We start from the raw sequence: 17,945 nt of genomic DNA on the forward strand, positions 1-17,945 counted from the left end.
CCACCACAAATGATAGCAAGCAGAGTATAAATTCATTTGCAAGTGGAAGTATATTAAATTTACGAAATCATTTTCTACAAGATACCCTGCTTTTGACATATCCATATCAACAATATGTAAATATGGACCGACAACAATGGTCAGCTTTTATATGAACTGCGTGCATTGTTATGTTACCTAAGAAACTAATTGTTATGTCATCTGTTTATTCGGCATTGTTGTGCTTCATTACTGCCGTCAACAATCCGCTTTCGTTATTGCGGAAAGAGCTGAGCTGTGAATCGCTGTAGAAGAAGTGTGTCGTAGACTTGATAACTTTATGCTGGTAAAAACTTTTAGAATATCACAAGTACTTATCTTATATAAGAATTATTACATTACATTACAGAGACGTATTTACAAAAGAATCTCTGGAACCGTGGTTCCACTGTCAACTTTTTATGTTCATTTACTGAATCTAATGCATCCATGTTGAACTGTTGGTAGCTTTGGTATTTGTCTCCAGGTTAAATTGTGAACCATTTTTTAAGAATCTATTACAGCAAGATCCTAATTATCCATGCATGACCCCAATAAATGCAGGCATGTGTGACATAGGCTGTAGACATCTTTCCTGCTTGCATTGAGGTAGAGGTTGGCTGGTTGGTTTCAGGGGTATCTTACAGGAGATACATATTTAAATCACTGAAATATCTGTCCTTTTTTAAAATTTTAATTTTTGAGTTTGCAGATCAATTTTTCTAATTAAGTTTACCAGATGTTCTAAATGTTTTGAGCAGTTACCTAGTATAAACATTTTTCCATTGTTTGGACATAGCATTCTGACCACCAGCTGTTGCCAGGGTTCAGGTATAAGTAGCCCATTAAATAATGCTATTTCTTATCTTTAGACACAAGCATATTAGAAGCAGAATCTGTAATTATAAGATTATCTTATTTTGTGGCATTATATGTTCAAGATTTAATGACAATTTCAACAGCATGAGACTTCCAGTATCATTAATTTTTTGGTGATATGTATAATTGACACTTGGTTAGGTGTTCATTTCCTTGTCATATTTTGACTTATTGAACAAAGTTTCTTCGTGAATTTTTAATTAAATTCATTTGTAGAACAGAGAATGGATTTTCTTTGGTGGTTGTGTTATTGTCATTATGATGCTACTGCACACAGTTTGTAAGAACCAAAATGTTAACCATTGCCATAAAATTCTATACACTGTTATGTCGGTGGCATGCCTGACATTTAGGCTGGAACCACACAGCAGATAAGACAAGATTGTTAGGAAGGACAGGTCTTGACTCGGTTCTTTCTACACTGAACAAGCAAGGGAACACATAAGTCAAGGCAGTGAATTCTGGTCAGCAAGATGTCAGGTGATTGTTTGTTTTATCACTTTGCTCCATCAGGATGAAATCTCAAAGTTGCACTCTAATGAAACCAGAAATTTTTGATTTTTGGGCTGCTATTTGTTGCAGACATAGTTAAAAATGTCAATTTTAGAAGGCATAGGATTACTAATTATTTCTTTAAAAGCTTGTCGTAGGTTTTAAAACATTTCAAATGAGTGGACATACACACAGTAGTATTGAGCATGATTATTTCTGACACAATTTTATATTGAATTTTGAAGTTCTTTCAGCTTTGCCAAATATACCCTGTATACTTCTGATCCTTGTTTCCCTGTCTATTTATTTAAAGCAAATTGTATCTGTAATTATGATTCAAGGTGATCTGATGTGCACCTGTAGGTGCATCCAGTAGTTTCTGGTTTTTAATTTTAACGAATCTGTCTCATTTATTCAGCTCCAGTTCCTGTAAACAAAGTAGCACTTTTTTTCCTATTTGATACAGTATTGATCTGCTGATAATAATACTGATGTTATATGCAGAGCAAGTCACTGAGAGATAAAAGCACATCAGTGGGACATAATTCTGCATGCAGACTAGCCATGCTCACAAGACTTAGTAGTTTTTCTACATCCTACCAAGCGAATGCCAAGTACCATTTCCTCCATCTTCATCCTCTATTTACCATTCAAACATTTCTCATCTGATAAAACAACTACAGTTGATGGAAGTTTGTAATAGTGGTTATCAGCAGTTTATTCCTGGCTTCTGTAGGTTGTTGGAGGCAGTTGTATTTTGATCTCAGATTACCAGTAGAAGTGTTAATTTTGTAACACAGTGACAAACGATTAGATTATTGTAAATATTTATGAAGTACTGCTTGAGAAGGTTAAGGTAGTGACTGGCTATAGACAGGGGAACATTTGTTTGATTTTCAGCAGGGATGAGAGGCCGTCTTTTTTCACCCGCTATGTCCAGACTAGCTGTTGAGTCCAACCAATCTCCTGTGTAGTGAATACCAGTGCCTATTTCCCTGGAAGTAAAACAGCTGACATGTGTCACTCACTGACTTTACTTTTGCAGTATTGCACTGGACCCTCCATTTGACTTATTAGCCAAAATATTAAGTGTAGACACTCGGCTTTTTCGCATACTGATGGTGGTTATGTGTTAGATTTATACTTCCATGGCAGTCCTTCACAAAATGTGTGTGTAAGATTGGAAAATTGTACTTTGGTAGGAGCTACCCCAAACTTGAGAAATGATAAAAATACAGTCAATTGCCTGTTGGTTTTGACAGAGTGTAGATCAGAACATACATTCTAAGCAATGGAAGGCAATGTAATGCCAAACATCTGTGTTTGATGAAATTCTGAGGAAAACTGCACTTCTCACTCTTGAATGTGAGTGATAGAATGAAGAATATAAATGCAGAAACTTGAAAAATAAATGACATTTTATGGCCACCACAGTCATTACATACCTGGTGGCAAAAGAAGCCTACTTGGGAACTGAACCCATGTCACCCGCACCATAAGCGTGATGGCAAATTGAAGGAATGATTCTTCTGCTGGACTTACAAAATAACTAATAGTGCAAAATAAAATGTGGAAAAAGTGGAGTGTAGACCAAATATTTTGGCCAGGAAGTCAGGAGGGTCCACTGCCAAGCTGCAAAAATGGAACTGAATCAGAGGATAACAGTCAATTGGGTCCAATTGTAAATGCTTGCTACAAATATTTGCAGAGAAACTTAAGGAATCCAACTTGTTTAAAATCTGAAATATCTTGCGTGGATGAAATATGTTAAATGCTGCTTAGAACATTTCTTGGTGGTCAACAATAATTTCTGTGCATTTTGATTTCTTTAAAAATTCACTTTTAATGCTTCTGTGTACAGAGAGGCCTGCAAAACTTTGATATTATTAATTGTACAACTTTGTGGTTTGTCTCGAAACCAGAATATTTTAGATGTATTACTTAGAATGCTATTACTCCCCTGCCCCAACATACTCAAATGCCCTCAAAAATTTAGTATAAGTTAATCCTCCAGACAGAGGGCATTCATCAGTCAGTAATTCAAAACTACAAAATATGTAACTGTAAACGTTTCCCTGAATAGCACTGAAGCCTAGTGCACGAAAAGTGTCCAATATATAGGGGTGTCCAACTTGAGAGGTTTTACTACATGTACATAGTAGCTCAGTCAGTATAGTGACTAGCTACGGGCTGGACGACCGGGGTTCGATCCCCGACGGGGGCAGAGGATTTTTCCTCTAGCCTCTGCGTCCAGACCGGCTCTGGGGCCCACCCAGCCTCCCCTACAATGGGTACCGGGGTCCTTTCCCGGGGGTAAAGCCGGCCGGGGCGTGATGCTGACCACTCACCCCCATCTAGTGCCGAGGTCAAGGAAGAGAGGAGCTATACCTCCACTCCCCCCCAGCGCCTACATGGCGTATAGTGGGACAAACTTTACTTACATAGTAGCCATGGATGAGTGAGAGAGCAGTCTTTTGTTTCTGTGCATTGTTTCCACAAAGTGGCATATAAAACACCTGCAAGTATAGTCGGCTTCAAGACTTAGTGCCACCGCAAATATGCGATACAAAGTTAAATTCGAAGAATAATCTATACAGATTGAGAAACATTTTATAATTTAGATTACGGACGAAGTACAAAATAATGATTCCACATATTATAATGCACCATCATAAATCTTTAGACTTTGATTGGTTTTCATGTTTTGCATTCGAACCTTTGTACAGCTGAGTGGATTAATGAGAAAATTGGTTTTTGCACAAACTGTGATGTGTAGCCCCTTTTCCTCCATCCCCACCACTCTGTAACTTCTTTTATTGCTCGTGTTCTTTGTCCACTTTGTTCATATTTTGTGTTGTAATTTAAATATGCCAAGAGACAATTTTAGGTTGCAAAACAATTATATTCTGCTTGATAATTCATTTTAACAAAAGTATGAAGGTGAAGGCTTCATTATTTTTAAATTTTAAGGGCAAGGTACAGTTATCTGTAATGCTTAACCAAGCACCAGGCTGTCATGAAATACAAGGGAGTGAATGTTATTTGTTTCTGACCTACGACCGGGAATCAAACGAACCTCCGAAATCAGCATGGCCGTCTTCTTTATTTTTGCGGTTCTGTTGTCGTCTGTGATGCACCATAGAGTGAGTGATTAAAATGCTTGGGCTATTTATTACTCGAAGAGTGCGTAGAGTATACCGCAGGAACATTGGACAACTGCTTACATTCCTTATCAATGTTAATTTCAGTAAAGCTTATAGGCCTAATCATTAAATGTGTATTCTTTAATATACCAGTAAAATTTACCCCAATAAGCAACATCTTAAGAAAGACTCGAACCAGGACAGTTCGTGTCTGTGACCTTAGGTCCTGTAATTTCCTCTCCGAACGAACGTATTTTGCCTTTGCTTCGTTCTTTTATCGCAGTTAACGATCCTATCAACAGAAACCATCCTTGTCAGGACTCGAATCCAGGACGGTTTATCAGTTTTGAGGTCTTTGTTTCTGTAATCTCCTCTTCCAAGTAAAAAACTCTGATCCTGGCACCGTTGTTGTATCTTGTTTAGTTTCGGAGTTGAAGGAGCCGCCCTTGCCGGAAATAGAACTCAGGTCACTTTTCCCAGAGTTCTGACCTTCCAGTATTCTCTCATTTGTATTAAGGAATAATTACGCCAGGTTTCTTCTTCACGAGCTACAAGCGAACGAGTAAAGAAACATGTGAACTCACAATTTCAAGTTTGCAAATGACCAGTAGGTTCTGCAGTGTTTACTAAGGGGAAATACGACAGTTTCTTGTAAATTCATCTTCTGGAACTCAGGACAGTTTTCGGGTTTGTGACCTTAGTTAATCAGATCCTTTCCAGGGACAAACGAAATTTGCCTTAGCGCCATTCTTCCCTAGTACTTACTATCCGAACAACAAAAAACATCTTTGCCGAGAATCGAACGAAGGAAACATTTTTCTCTCACCCAGGGATGGACTCAACAGCGCCCGGGCAAGTATACTAAAACCGGACGTTATTTTTAAATAAGTGCAAATGAAATTGTAAAATTTTCTTCGTGCCTCTTTTCATTGCTTTTAAATTTATTTCCTTCTTATAGAGAAAATATTTAATATTAATTTATGATTTTTACAGTTAGGATGGAATGTAACCAAATTATATCTTCGAGTAAATTTCGGTGTCATTCGGCAAAAAAGTGAAAGTAAAAGTGTAAGATCCATATCAACAATGTGTAAATATGGACCGACAACAATGGTCAGCTTTTATATGAACTCCTGAGTGCATTGTTATGTTACCTAAGAAACTAATTGTTGCGTCATCTGTTTATTCGGCATTGTTGTGTTTCATTACTGCCGTCAACAATCCGCTTTCGTTATTGTGGAAAGAGCTGAGCTATGAATCGGTTGTAGAAGAAGTGCGTCGTAGAGTAGATAATTTTATGCTGGTAAAAACGTTTTAGAATATCACAAGTACTTATCTTATATAAGAATTATTACATTTCAGTACATTACAGAGACGTATTTACGTCAGATTCTCCGTAACCGTGGTTCCACTGTCAACTTTTTAACTAAAAAAAATATTTGTAAATATAGAACGACAATGGTAAGCTTTTATATAAACTAGAGCAGAGCGCTCCTCGGGGGGGGGGGGTGTCAAGTTTTTAAAAAGTTTTAAAATCTTGTGTAAGACACTAAACTAACCCCCTTCGGTGTGGGGGTTAGTTTAGTGTCTCATTGAAGTGTTTAACCCTTGAGTAAGAAACTAAACTAACCCCCCCGAATGGGGGTTTAAACACTTGACCAACACCCCCCCCCCCCCCTTTGGGGGGATTGGTTGCGTTCTGGAGCAGTGATCATGCGACTGGCTTGGTGGTTGGTGATCTCGTAGCTGTGAAGCGTTATTTGTTTACTCGGCATTGTTGTGTTAGTACCAACACAACAATGCCGAGTAAACAAATAACGTAACATTGTTGATGACGTCATTTTTTGACGACAATGAGCCTTACGGCATGCTCAGTCAATATTGTTCCAGGTGTACAATGTAATAAGAAGTATTGGGATTTCTAAACCACACCTGGAACAATATTGACTGAGCATGCCGTAAGGCTCATTTCTCATATCTTATGCATGCAGTATAATAGACTAATAAACCGTATTGCACTCCATTCCTTTACAAATTGTTACTTCATAGTTTCCTTCGGCATTGTCGCATTGGTATATATTGGCGTCAACAGTCCGCCTCTGACAGCCTGGAGAGAGGTAGGGACGATGCTTGCGCTTGCGCAGGCCTCCGCCCTCAGTTAGCTTTTTGGTTGTGTCCAGTGGGACTCGTGTCGAACGAGGGCTGCCAGAGGTCGCCGAAGGCCAACCGAGGGCGACCGATGTTCAGCAGGCCAGCCGAGGCCGTCCCCAAAAGACGGCCAAGTCGGCACAACGAGTGGTTAGACTACTCGGCTACCCTGACTGAGGTTTTCCGTGCTTTTCCTCAGTTGTAAGGCGAATGCCAGGGTATAACTTAATAGGGGCACGGCCCGCCACCCTCCCCCCGATCATGGAGGCCATCAGCTGAAGTGATCTTCCCCCCATGCCGCAGAGGCCTTCAGCCGAAACGGCCCCTCCCTCTCTGGGTTCAAACCCCGGAGATCCAACCAACCAAATTCCTTTGGACAACTTGCCTGACGGGATGACCTCCCATCAGCAGCAACGGATCCCAGTTTGAATGGTCGAGGCTCCCGCCACGACGTAACCCTGTTAGCGATAGCAAAATTTCCGTTTCTTATATTAAGACTGTTTACCATTTCCAGCAATGCGCCTTGTGCGCAGGAATGGTTTCACCTAGGTAGGGACGATGCTTGCGCTTGCGCAGGCCTCCGCCCTCAGTTAGCTTTTTGGTTGGTTGGTTGGTTGGTTGCCTCTGACGTCAGTTCGCCTAGCAGTGGTATGGTAATCTCCGATACATTGCAGTGGAGAGCGTGGGCCAGGCGCTGAGAAGGCAACGAAAGACTAATTTTCAAGGAGCTAGAAGCTTCTCTCTGCGCAGAACAAGCCAAGTTTGCGAGCTAGAGAAATGTGCAAATAAACCTTTAATTCGATGTTCGTGGTGCAAATTGAAAAAATGCTTCAAAATTCTGTTGTTGCTTCACATTTCTGTCACATTTATAGTGCATAATTTTGTACATTATTTTTTCGTACGCATTCTGCGAGCTCTGCTTGATACCCAATATAAAATGTACTAGAGAAACACCCGTAAAAATGACGGGAAAATGTAAGTAGTGCTTAAAATGGATTATTATTGAAGTCTAACAAAGCAGCATATAAAATTTAAAATCATTATCTATCTGCTTAATTAAGTAATTCAGTACGATTTAATGCAGTGAAAAGATGTTTTCCTGCGTTGTGTATTAATTGGTACATGTACATAGTAGGCCATGGAAGGTTCCTATGTACGTACTTATTCAATAAACTACGCGTGTGTGAGATTTCCTAAGTCTTTCACTGCCCTCTCATCGCCTGGCCCACGCACACCATTGCAATGTACCGGTGAATACTGCGCTGCTGTCACGCGCGTGCGCGGTGGCGCAATTTTTAAATGTACATTCGAATTTTGAGCAATTTTTTCGCACCCTTGCATAGCGTATCAGCAGCTGAAATTTTGTGGACAATCATTACTAGATGGGCTCTGTAGACGAGAAAAATTTCAGGTGAGGTTTCGACATGACTAACCAGTCCATTCCCTTGTTAGTATCATATTTGTGTTTCATGAAACATTTTATCTTCTCCCCACTTAATTTTACATCCAGAGTTAAAATCAAATGAAAGCTGATAAAAAGCACGCACATATTATTCATAGTAAAATCAACAGTTATAAAGAAACTTACAACTCTGTCTCACTTGCTTTTCAAGAGAAATTCTTTCTACTGATATAAACGTAGCACAAATTTTACAGACATACCATTCTAAATCTCAACATAACACTTTTGTTCAGTACATTATATTTTTATCCACAAGTCATGTTTAAGGAGTTTTCTAACATCTGCATTGACTGTTGATTTACTGTGTACATATAACAGTGTGGGAGTTTCTCAGTTACTGTGTTTTGTTGTAACCTTACATTCCTTGAGTTTGGTGTGGTTTTTGTATCTATTATCCATACCACATTGTTAAAAATGTGCAGATATCTTTGTCTTGTAAGCTACTTGCTGATTCACAAAAAAAAAAAAAGGTGGTGATTTTTCTTCTTTGACATAACCTGACTCCCACACAGCATCCCATGCAATGAGTACTTCATTTACAAATAATTTTCTGTCCCATGAGCAGAATATAGTAATTCTAACATCACATTGTTGCGATGTTCGTGGTTCACATCATAACCCAGAGTCCAGTTATCATGATAAGGGGAGGGCACTGTCTGCAGTCCATTCAGACAGGTGTCAGGATAGTGCCATCAGATTATGCCATGACTGCACTTTCTTCCATATTCTTTCAAATTTATTGTTAATAATCATCCTGTCATTTGACATTATGTAGTCTGTGCTAGTAATCAGCATCATTAAATAAACCATAATTGTGATTAATTAATGGATGTGTGTTTTTGAAATTTGTGTGTAAGGTGGAATGTTTTTGTAGGAGTGGATGTCTAGTTATGTGTGTAGGGTGTTCTATGGAGTGTACTTGTTTATATGTATTTTGTTGTAATTATGTAGTGTAAGGACCACTGCCACTGGGTGCAAACCCAATTGCAGTAAATAAATCATAATTATAATAATTAAATATAATGAACCCAGCAGTAAGGAGTTATTTTCTGTGTAACTAGGTATGCAGAAATTGATGTATTGGATTTAAAATTACTTTTGTGTTTTGAAGTGTTTTTACCTGTGATCATTATATATTGTGTGACAGTGTTTGTTGCTTGATGACATTTGTTACCATTGTTCTCTTGTTACAGCCACGCATTGATCCACTTCAGTTGCTCAAGTGCTTGAGCGTGCTCTTAAGCCCTGCAGGTGGAATTAAAAGCAAGGAAGAAGTACAAAGGCTTGCAAGGTAGGACTGATATTGCTAACACATTAATACAGGCATCCTTCACTTACTCAGAAAGTTTTATATTATGCTCATCATCCTTAAAGAGCACATACAGTAGGCCAAAGGAAGAAATGATGGGGAGGTTGTCAAATTCCGCCTGAACTTTTATTTTTCCAGGGGGAACATAGCTTTAGTTTCACTCTTGTAGGCAAATCAGTGTTGGAATGGAAGTAGTGTTTTATAAGATATTGTAGATGCGTCATGCGTAGATGAGTGTTTTGTTTGCTCTAACAATGACCACTCCATCCAGCATGGTGGCTGGTGATGTGCCAAGTCCTGTTGCACAGTGTAGTATTGTCATCAGATTTTTGTGTAATGAATGTCATATGGCAGCTGATATTTATTGCTGCCTTCGATTACAGTTTTGGGAAATTGTTCTTCTGTGTTCCCATTGTGCCAATAATTCATAGATGGCTATGAACCTGTATCAAACATGCTGCCATCAGAGTGCTCTGCCACAGTATGCCTAAGGTCCTATTTGTGTTTGCTTTGTGTTAGAAAAAATGAATGCAGCCTGCTGCTGTGATCTCGAAATACAAACTTACACCCAAAGTCGGAGCCAAGTTACAGACAGCTGTCCAAAGGGGCCATTGTCCTCTACTGCAATGCCTGTCCACATTCTGTGCAAGCAGTACACACTGTTCTGTTCTTGCTGCCTCACCCTTATTTCAGTCCAGATTTATCTCCATGTGATCTTTGCCCTTTTGGACCATTGAAGGGGCATCTGGTAGGCCTGCAGTTCATTACCAGTCAAGAGAAGTTCAGAGTTTCATGTCTGTTTATGTTTATATACATCCAAGTGATTGTATAGTAATTTGAGGGAGTTACATAAAATATACTTGTATAGATTCTTCTCAGGAAGTTGGTTTCACATACTACTATCCTTTATACTACTACTTCTGCACAAATTAAAAGCAAATAAGGGTTGCCTGTCACCATTCATAACCATTTTTCCAGGAAATGTCAAATGAAACTTATAAATTAATAACATGGAATTATTTATAGCTTATGTTATTTTTTTTTTTTTTTTTTGGGCTTTTTCCTGCTGTATACTTGGAGTGAGTTTCCACATACGTTGCTCAAAGCATGTGCTGGCCAATTAGGCGCTGCTCAGCAAAAGTCCTTTAAAGGAAATGGAGATGGGATTGAGAAATACTGTTTTGTAATAAATTATTTTTTGCTGTTTATTGCTGCTCTTTAGAGTAGTGTAATTCCGTTCAAAATTTGATTAAGGGTTAAGTTCTGTGGGTATACATAGTATGTTGCTTTATTCTCTACCAATCCTTTATCTTGCAATTTACTTTATCTTGTGAATTAGTCGACTTTTGTCACTTGCTACATGGTAACACTTCACAAGAAACAATGGTTTCCAACTTTCTTTCCTGACCTATAAGTGCATGAACAGAATTATTGTATACACTCGGACAGTACTGCATTAATCCAAAAATTCTTGTGTTCCACATGCCGCTGCTGCCATTATTTGTTACTAGTTTTCCATGATACGTAAAAATGTGATTTGGAAATACAATTTTTATAGAACCTATGGAAAATGGCTTTAGAACTGTTTGGCTCGGTGTAAGCACCCCCCCCCCCCCCAAATTTATAGTTAACACACAAGACCTTAACTCTTGCATGCAGTAATTATGTTCATTTTCTGTTCTGCTGTGAAGTTTGGTGTTACAATTATTTTGACAAATATTAATCCTGTACATTAGTCATTGGAATTAAAATTTAAAGAATGCTGCAACCATGATACTGAAATTTGGGAATGTAGAAGAATTTGGGCTCAGCTTGGGGGCTGTTGTAGTCATATACAAAATACTAATCAGATGTGTTCTGTGTTGTCCTGGAGCAAGATCTCTCCGTGTAGTATGTGCTTCAGATTTGAAGGCCTGTTCATTTGGTGGTCACAAAATTCCTGACTTGATTACCATGTAAGCCTTTGATGTGGGATTAATATCAGTGCTACTTAATATGAAGTCCATAATTAGGGATGTGGTTAGATATACAGAAAGCCCTCGATTTGCTCCGATTCAGAATAATGCCGATTTTGAAACCAGAAAGTCAAAAAGTGAAGAAAAAATATTCTATTATTTATAACGTTTTACAATGTGTCTCGTACTGCTTTTATACTGAATTGTAATTCTTACATCTCTGATTTTTAATAAAAATTATAAATACAGTCATCTCTGCAATTACGTATGTTTCATTAACGCGAATTTGCTCCAATGAGATCAATGAATCGGTAAAAGCTGTTTGTGAAATGCAAACATTTGCTTATGCAATTTCATTCCTGGCACTTTAAACTTTCATAGGACTAATTTAATCTCTGTGGAGATAACGGGGCTATTTTTACTATGCGATTTTCTATAGGTTGACATCTTACATGAATACAACTATCGCATAACAGCAGGAACCTTCAGTGCAGTATTTTCCAGGTACTGTTTTAGTGTGTGTGGTCACTAATATTCATGTGCAATTTGTGTTTTATTTCACTATTGGCCTTTTAAACAATTTCATAATAATGAGTCAATACAACTTGAACAAAAGTTGGATGTGGTTCATGTAATGAAAGAAACCAGAAAACGTGATGCTGTGCCACAGGAATCCAAGAATTTGCAGGAATATTCATAATTGAAGAAATAAAATCTATTTGTGCAAATGCTACTTCATTTCGCTCCTACTAGAATGTAAAAATAAGGTCAGAGATAATGAAAACAATGAAAAATTTGCTTTCAGCTTGGATAAAGAATTAGAATGAAAGAGAATTATGTGTAGATCTCACAACCATCAAGAAAAGACTCGAGCATTTATGATTCTAGCAAGAGTAATTATCCTCCCAAGAAAGTGAAAGACTATTTTAATGTCAGTGGTGGCTGGTTTTATTGATTCAAATGAGCATAGCTTCAATTTTGAAATGTTTAGCAGAAGATGATGTTGATGAGGTTGCTGCTTCTAAATTTTCTGGCTAATTCACGAAAATGTTGAGGAAGGATACTCTCTAAAACAATCAACTTTGGTCAGATAAATTAGCATATCCAAAGAAGTTGGTGCTCCCGGATTCAAAGCTGCCAAGGATTGAATCACTGTCTTTGTTGGGTGAAATCAAAATAGTGATTATGGGCTTGAACCCCTATCATTCAGAAAACCGTGAGGCGTATCTTTGTGTATTGGAGTCTTTTTGTACTTCTTTGGCCCTCTAGCAAAACAGGATAGATAACTTTGTACCATTCTGCAGTATTCTAGTAAGGAACTTTATAGATTGTTGGAGGCTTTCTGCAGAATAAAAAAATCTGGATTTTGAGATTCTCCTTGTTATCACTAAGTAACTGCTTGTGTGATGCAAGAGCACTTATGGACCCATCTGAAAACATTGCCTTTCTCCTAACTAACATACTTTCATCACTGCACTTGATGGATAGAGGTGTTAAACTAAATAATTTTAACAGTTTATTCATACTAAAATGACAAGTATTTATTGTAATACACGCAGGTGCAAAGTTTAAAGTTCTTTTGAAAGAAACTTTGGTACAATAAATTGCCACTTTCTGTGCAGCAAGAAGTTGACTTAATAGCGTTGATAAATTTCTTTATTGATTTTGCGCTGCACCAATTTATTATTCTGAAGTTCTGTAGTGTAAATCCAAATCAACAGGTCATTATTTACATAGGATTTTTTTTTGTGCCTACATTGTAGAATCAAAAACTAACCAATTTCTTGTATGCTCTGTGGATGTTAAACATGACGAAGCTAATTTGTGTGCAGGATGTTTTAATCATTGAGCACACATTCACTGTTGATAAAAGGAGGCTTATTGAGATAGTACACATGTAAATATATGAGTGGCACTGTTAAGTCATTCATTACATGCATTGTTAAAGTATATAGCAATAACTTGCTTGTTTGTACTACTTCAGCATTTATGTTAAACAAAAATTGTAGTTTAGTTTTACTTAATGTTCACGAACATACTAATGCTCTTGACCCTGCTGATCTTTGCTTGCATCATTTTGTACAGAATTTACAGTAGTGTATCATTTGGCTACTGTGTTCATTATGTTGAAAATTATCAGTGCAGAACTACGTAAAGTATTAAGTAATTATTCTAATTGAAGTGTAGTTTCAAAACTACCCATTTTACATAGTTTTTGGGCAAGACTTTTTGTGAAATTGTAACTAGTTAAAACATTTATTTTGTGTTAAGAATGTTACTTCACACTTTTGAAAAACTGAGGTAATTAAAATGTCATTTATTTTAATTGTTCGGTTTCAGCAACTCGCTGCAAAGACACATTCAGCAGTTTCTCAGTCCAGTGACTTAGCCATTTTTATCTTAGGGATGAATGAGAGAAAACCTGTAGGAATTTATGCCAAAAATAGTTGTTTTAATTTATTTTTTTACTTGCATAAGATTTGCAGTACTAAGATCTGTGTAATTTGTGTTATATAAAAGTTCAGTCTACAGTTTGTTACAAACACACAAATAGGTCATCTGTGAGCAGCCACATTAAAAAGCACATAAAACCAGCATGCATTCATGTTGGACTGAACTAGTTTAGAGATAGAACAGGGACTGGACTGAATGGGTTCTTAAAATATTGTTATTTTCACCATCATATAAAATGAGAGCTGTATTTTGGCATGCACGGTGTTTTAAATTAAGCAGAACTTAACAGTATAACAGGAACTTCAGTTTGCTGGAAAATGCAAGTATAGAACAGCTACCCAGTTTCATGAACTTCAAGATTAAGAATGTCATATAATGAAGTTAAATTCTAAAATTATATTTACTTGTTTATTTATTGAAGTATATTCTGCATATTACATAAAACTTTTGAAGTTAGGTTTTCTGACAAGGAAAAAGTTCTATTTAGGCAAAATGAATTTTGTGTGGAACACATTTGAAAAAATCTGTGCGTGGTGGTGCCATAAAAGTTTGTAGAACACCAGTGTTACTGAAATCTGAAAAAAAAATAAGGTAATCTTTCAGAAGTGTGGAGTTCAGTTTTTCTTTAAAAGTAACAGTGACCATGGAAAATATTTACAGATGTAGGCTATCTGCAAAATCACACATCATTATAAATCTTTAAAAAGTATTATGTAATGCTTTATACAGATATTTGGATAGATGATGCAGTTCAGTGCATTGCCAGACGCTTGTGAACACAGAAATGGCTTCTCGATCACATGAATGCAAAAAGGACAACTTGGGGTGGGGGAGTGTTAAGGTCATGGTTTGAATAATTGAAGCAGTACTCGTGGCCCATTTTGATATTCCTGTGTCTTGTGCATGGTGCTTAAGAAGCTTACAAGTCAAGTGTTTTAGCTGAGCTCCAATATCATACAACTTTTCTTCTGTTAATACTTGTTATTGGAAATCTGGTTTTCCTTGGTGTTAACGTGCTGATTGACATGGCTCTGAATATTGCTTTATAAATTGTACTGATTAGTAATACTATTTGTAATATGAATGTACTGTTATAGGTGTAAAATGTTAGAAATTGTATTAAAAACAGTGGACATTGTCTCTTGACACCTAAATGCTCCAGCAGTTTTTTCATGCTGAGTGCTGTTTAGATTTTATATGATTTCATTTTGAAATGCATGTTAACCTGCATTTGTTAGGTTGAACTCCTAATTGCTGACTCACAAACAGTATTTCTTCTTCTTTTTCCGGTTTAACAATGTTTGTACATTTTCCGGTACCCTTTACGGGTCCCCAACTTTTCAGTTGGCTTGATCTATGGACATTCGGTAGAACTCCTTGTACTTTTGAAGACTTGTAACAACTTGCCACGGTCATACCAGATGTCTTGCAGTTTGTATGCTCCAGAACAATTATTTTTTAAATGTGATAATATTCTTATTCCATCTATGTTCAGTGTGTTGTAGTCTGGAAATAACTTAATTTGTTAGATATGAGTCCTATTTTAGTTAGGAACATACATATTGTAGAAACTTGCATTTTGAACCTTGTGAATACCGAATTGGAAATTATCCCATACCAAGGTCTGATTGTTTGGAACATTAGACTGCGTGGTGCTAGTAGCAAGTACTTCAAGGAACATACATTATCACTAAAATGTTTACATGTTTTGGATGTAAAAGAACTTGAAATTTTAATTTCAAGTTGCAAGATTCATTTCTGATTCAAATTATCTCCTGGTCAATGTAATAGTGTTACCAAAGTTTATCTGCATGTGTCAGACATTTTTCAGTTCTTGAAGGTTTTCACTATAATATTTAAAATTCACCAAAATTTTAACACCATTTCTACATTAGTATCCAGTGTACATGCATAGAGAAAGTGTTTGCTTTACCCCATATTTCTTTCACCATAAGAGAGATGCCAAGGAATAGTTTACAGTTTGATGTAAGGGTGTCCAAGTCAACTTAGTTTGAAGCATAGCTACTGTGTCAGTTGAAATCATCTCTTCACTATGCAGTGGTATTCATCCTTAATTCACATGGAGACTGTGGTACATTTAATGCAAGAAATTCATTTTTGGGTCATTAATGAATCTGCATTGGACCTTCATTTACAGTTACATTTTCTGTTAAAAGAGTCAGCCTGTGGCTTAGGAAATTTGTCATCTGTATCATAATTTTTTTTATGCATTGGACATATAAGTTGGTTGATAAATGCTGCATCATCTTGCATAAATGGCGAGAATAATTTCCACAGCAGTTGGATTGACTTTGTTTTAAATCAGATGGGCCTCTGTCTGTTCCTGTCAGTAACTTAGAACCTATGGGCCAGTTTGCATGAAACTAGGAAACTTATGCCATTTTAGGTCTTTTCTGTCATCCATAATTTTGTTTTCTTCTGTGACTTTAAATCAGTATGGTTTTTAGGTTGCAGCACTATTACCATTACATGTTGGATTGTAATATTATAAGTTGAGTGACTATTTCATAGATTTTCTGTGAAGCTTGTTTTTCTGTTCAAATGTACCAACCTGATTACATGAGCCCTTGATGTTTTTCCAAGACATAGAATTCAGTCTTTGCTTGTCAGAAGCCCTTCCAATTTAACATTGCTTTCGCTGTTCCGTGTTTCAGTTAATATAATTACCTTATTTATTGTATGGTAAAAATGTGTATGAATGCCTAAGATGCTAAGAAGCAAGAAGTGGGAGAAACAGTACAGTATTTCAGTTTTTCTGTGTCAAAGTTATTAACTTTGAAGTCTGTTTAAACCATTAGATGTTAGTAAAACAGAGTCGTGATATAGTAAAGTGGCTTTTTTGAAAATGCCTGCTTACTTCAATGGTCTTTGTAGTTTCCTGAAGTTTGGCTTCAGGGTTGCTGCCTAAATATTGGTATGCATGTTCTTCCACCACCATCACTTCAGGCTCCTGATAGTATTCTTCAGTTATCACTGTTCCACCGGTTTGAGAGTCTTCTTCCAATTTGTTTGTTCAACTTACGGTATGATTTTCCACCCTCTGTAGTTCTGTGAACTGTAAGCTGTGGCATATAATTACAGTTGAAGTCCAAGTCATTTATTTTATTGTTTGAACGTTCTGTATTTTCTTTGTGACCATTGGATAACGCATTGCCATAATTTCTTAAAGTTTAGTGTGTAAGATGTGCAAACATCTGCTCACTTAAATGAAACCTTGATTACTTAATATCCGGTCAGGAAAGCTAGCAATGGCTGGGGGTTTGTCGTGCTGACCACACGTCACCCTATATCTGGTTGGATGATCGTTCACCTCTGCTTAGGCATGTGAACGTGAGACCAGCAGTCAGCTAGTCGGCTTTGGCTCTCTGGAGCTGTTACGCCACAGATTTAATTTTAATTTGATTACTTAATAACAATGTCATATTACTATTATTATGTCTTCAGAATTGGTAGAACTTTCAAAACATTGTGTTTCTGTAATTTTAAAATGTCTTAAATTTTTTATATATGAAGATTTTATGCATTTCTATTTTCTTTACAGCCTAATGACGAAGTTTTCGAAGAAACTTGTAAGCAAATGTATCTACATACAGATATTGAAAACAACAAAAACTGATCTCTTGGGCATGTAAGTACCAGAACTAATCAGTCAATTAGCATAAGTGAAAATCTCAAATTGTAACAATTTCATGTTGGTCATTTCCACAAATCTATCCATTTTGTATGTGTACATGCATGCACAAACACAAGAACAAAAACTGTATGCTTACACATCTTAGTCTGACAGTTCAACTGAGGGTGCTAGCCTGTGGAAATTCTGTATGTGCATACAAAATGTTTTCCATTATGTGGTATCTGCCATAGTATTCTTCCCAGGTGTCTTGTAGTGGTGATGCCGTTCACTAAAGTTCTTGGTCGGGCCTTGTATTTCTGATTAGACTTCAATGGATATGTCGTCCCTTTGTTCCTTTTGTGTGTCTGCAGCAGTCACATTTATTCAGTTTTGGAGCTTATTGTTTTAGACACCTTGATTTTACTCAAAATAGAGGTAAAATTGGTTAATG

General features: G+C 37.0%; 1 protein-coding gene across 7 annotated transcripts in view; it reads left to right on the forward strand.

The window, feature by feature from the left end:
• Positions 1–17,945, forward strand: part of LOC110839751 (uncharacterized) — a 61,043-nt gene that overhangs the window by 14,827 nt on the left and 28,271 nt on the right. For 5 of the 7 annotated variants that reach the window (XM_022084236.2, XM_022084235.2, XM_022084234.2 and 2 more), the window contains 2 exons: positions 9,336–9,433; positions 17,423–17,509. In XM_022084236.2, the coding sequence (XP_021939928.1) occupies positions 9,336–9,433; positions 17,423–17,509 (185 nt within the window). Of the gene's footprint in view, positions 1–304; positions 326–5,814; positions 5,836–9,335; positions 9,434–17,422; positions 17,510–17,945 lie in introns of those variants that run through there. The other 2 variants (XM_022084232.2, XM_022084233.2) reach the window with 2 other exon arrangements.

This window comes from Zootermopsis nevadensis, unplaced genomic scaffold (genome assembly GCF_977971745.1).
Source record: "Zootermopsis nevadensis isolate Lab colony 2312 unplaced genomic scaffold, Znev_1.0 Znev_ptg000022l, whole genome shotgun sequence".
Lineage (NCBI taxonomy): Eukaryota > Metazoa > Arthropoda > Insecta > Blattodea > Termopsidae > Zootermopsis > Zootermopsis nevadensis.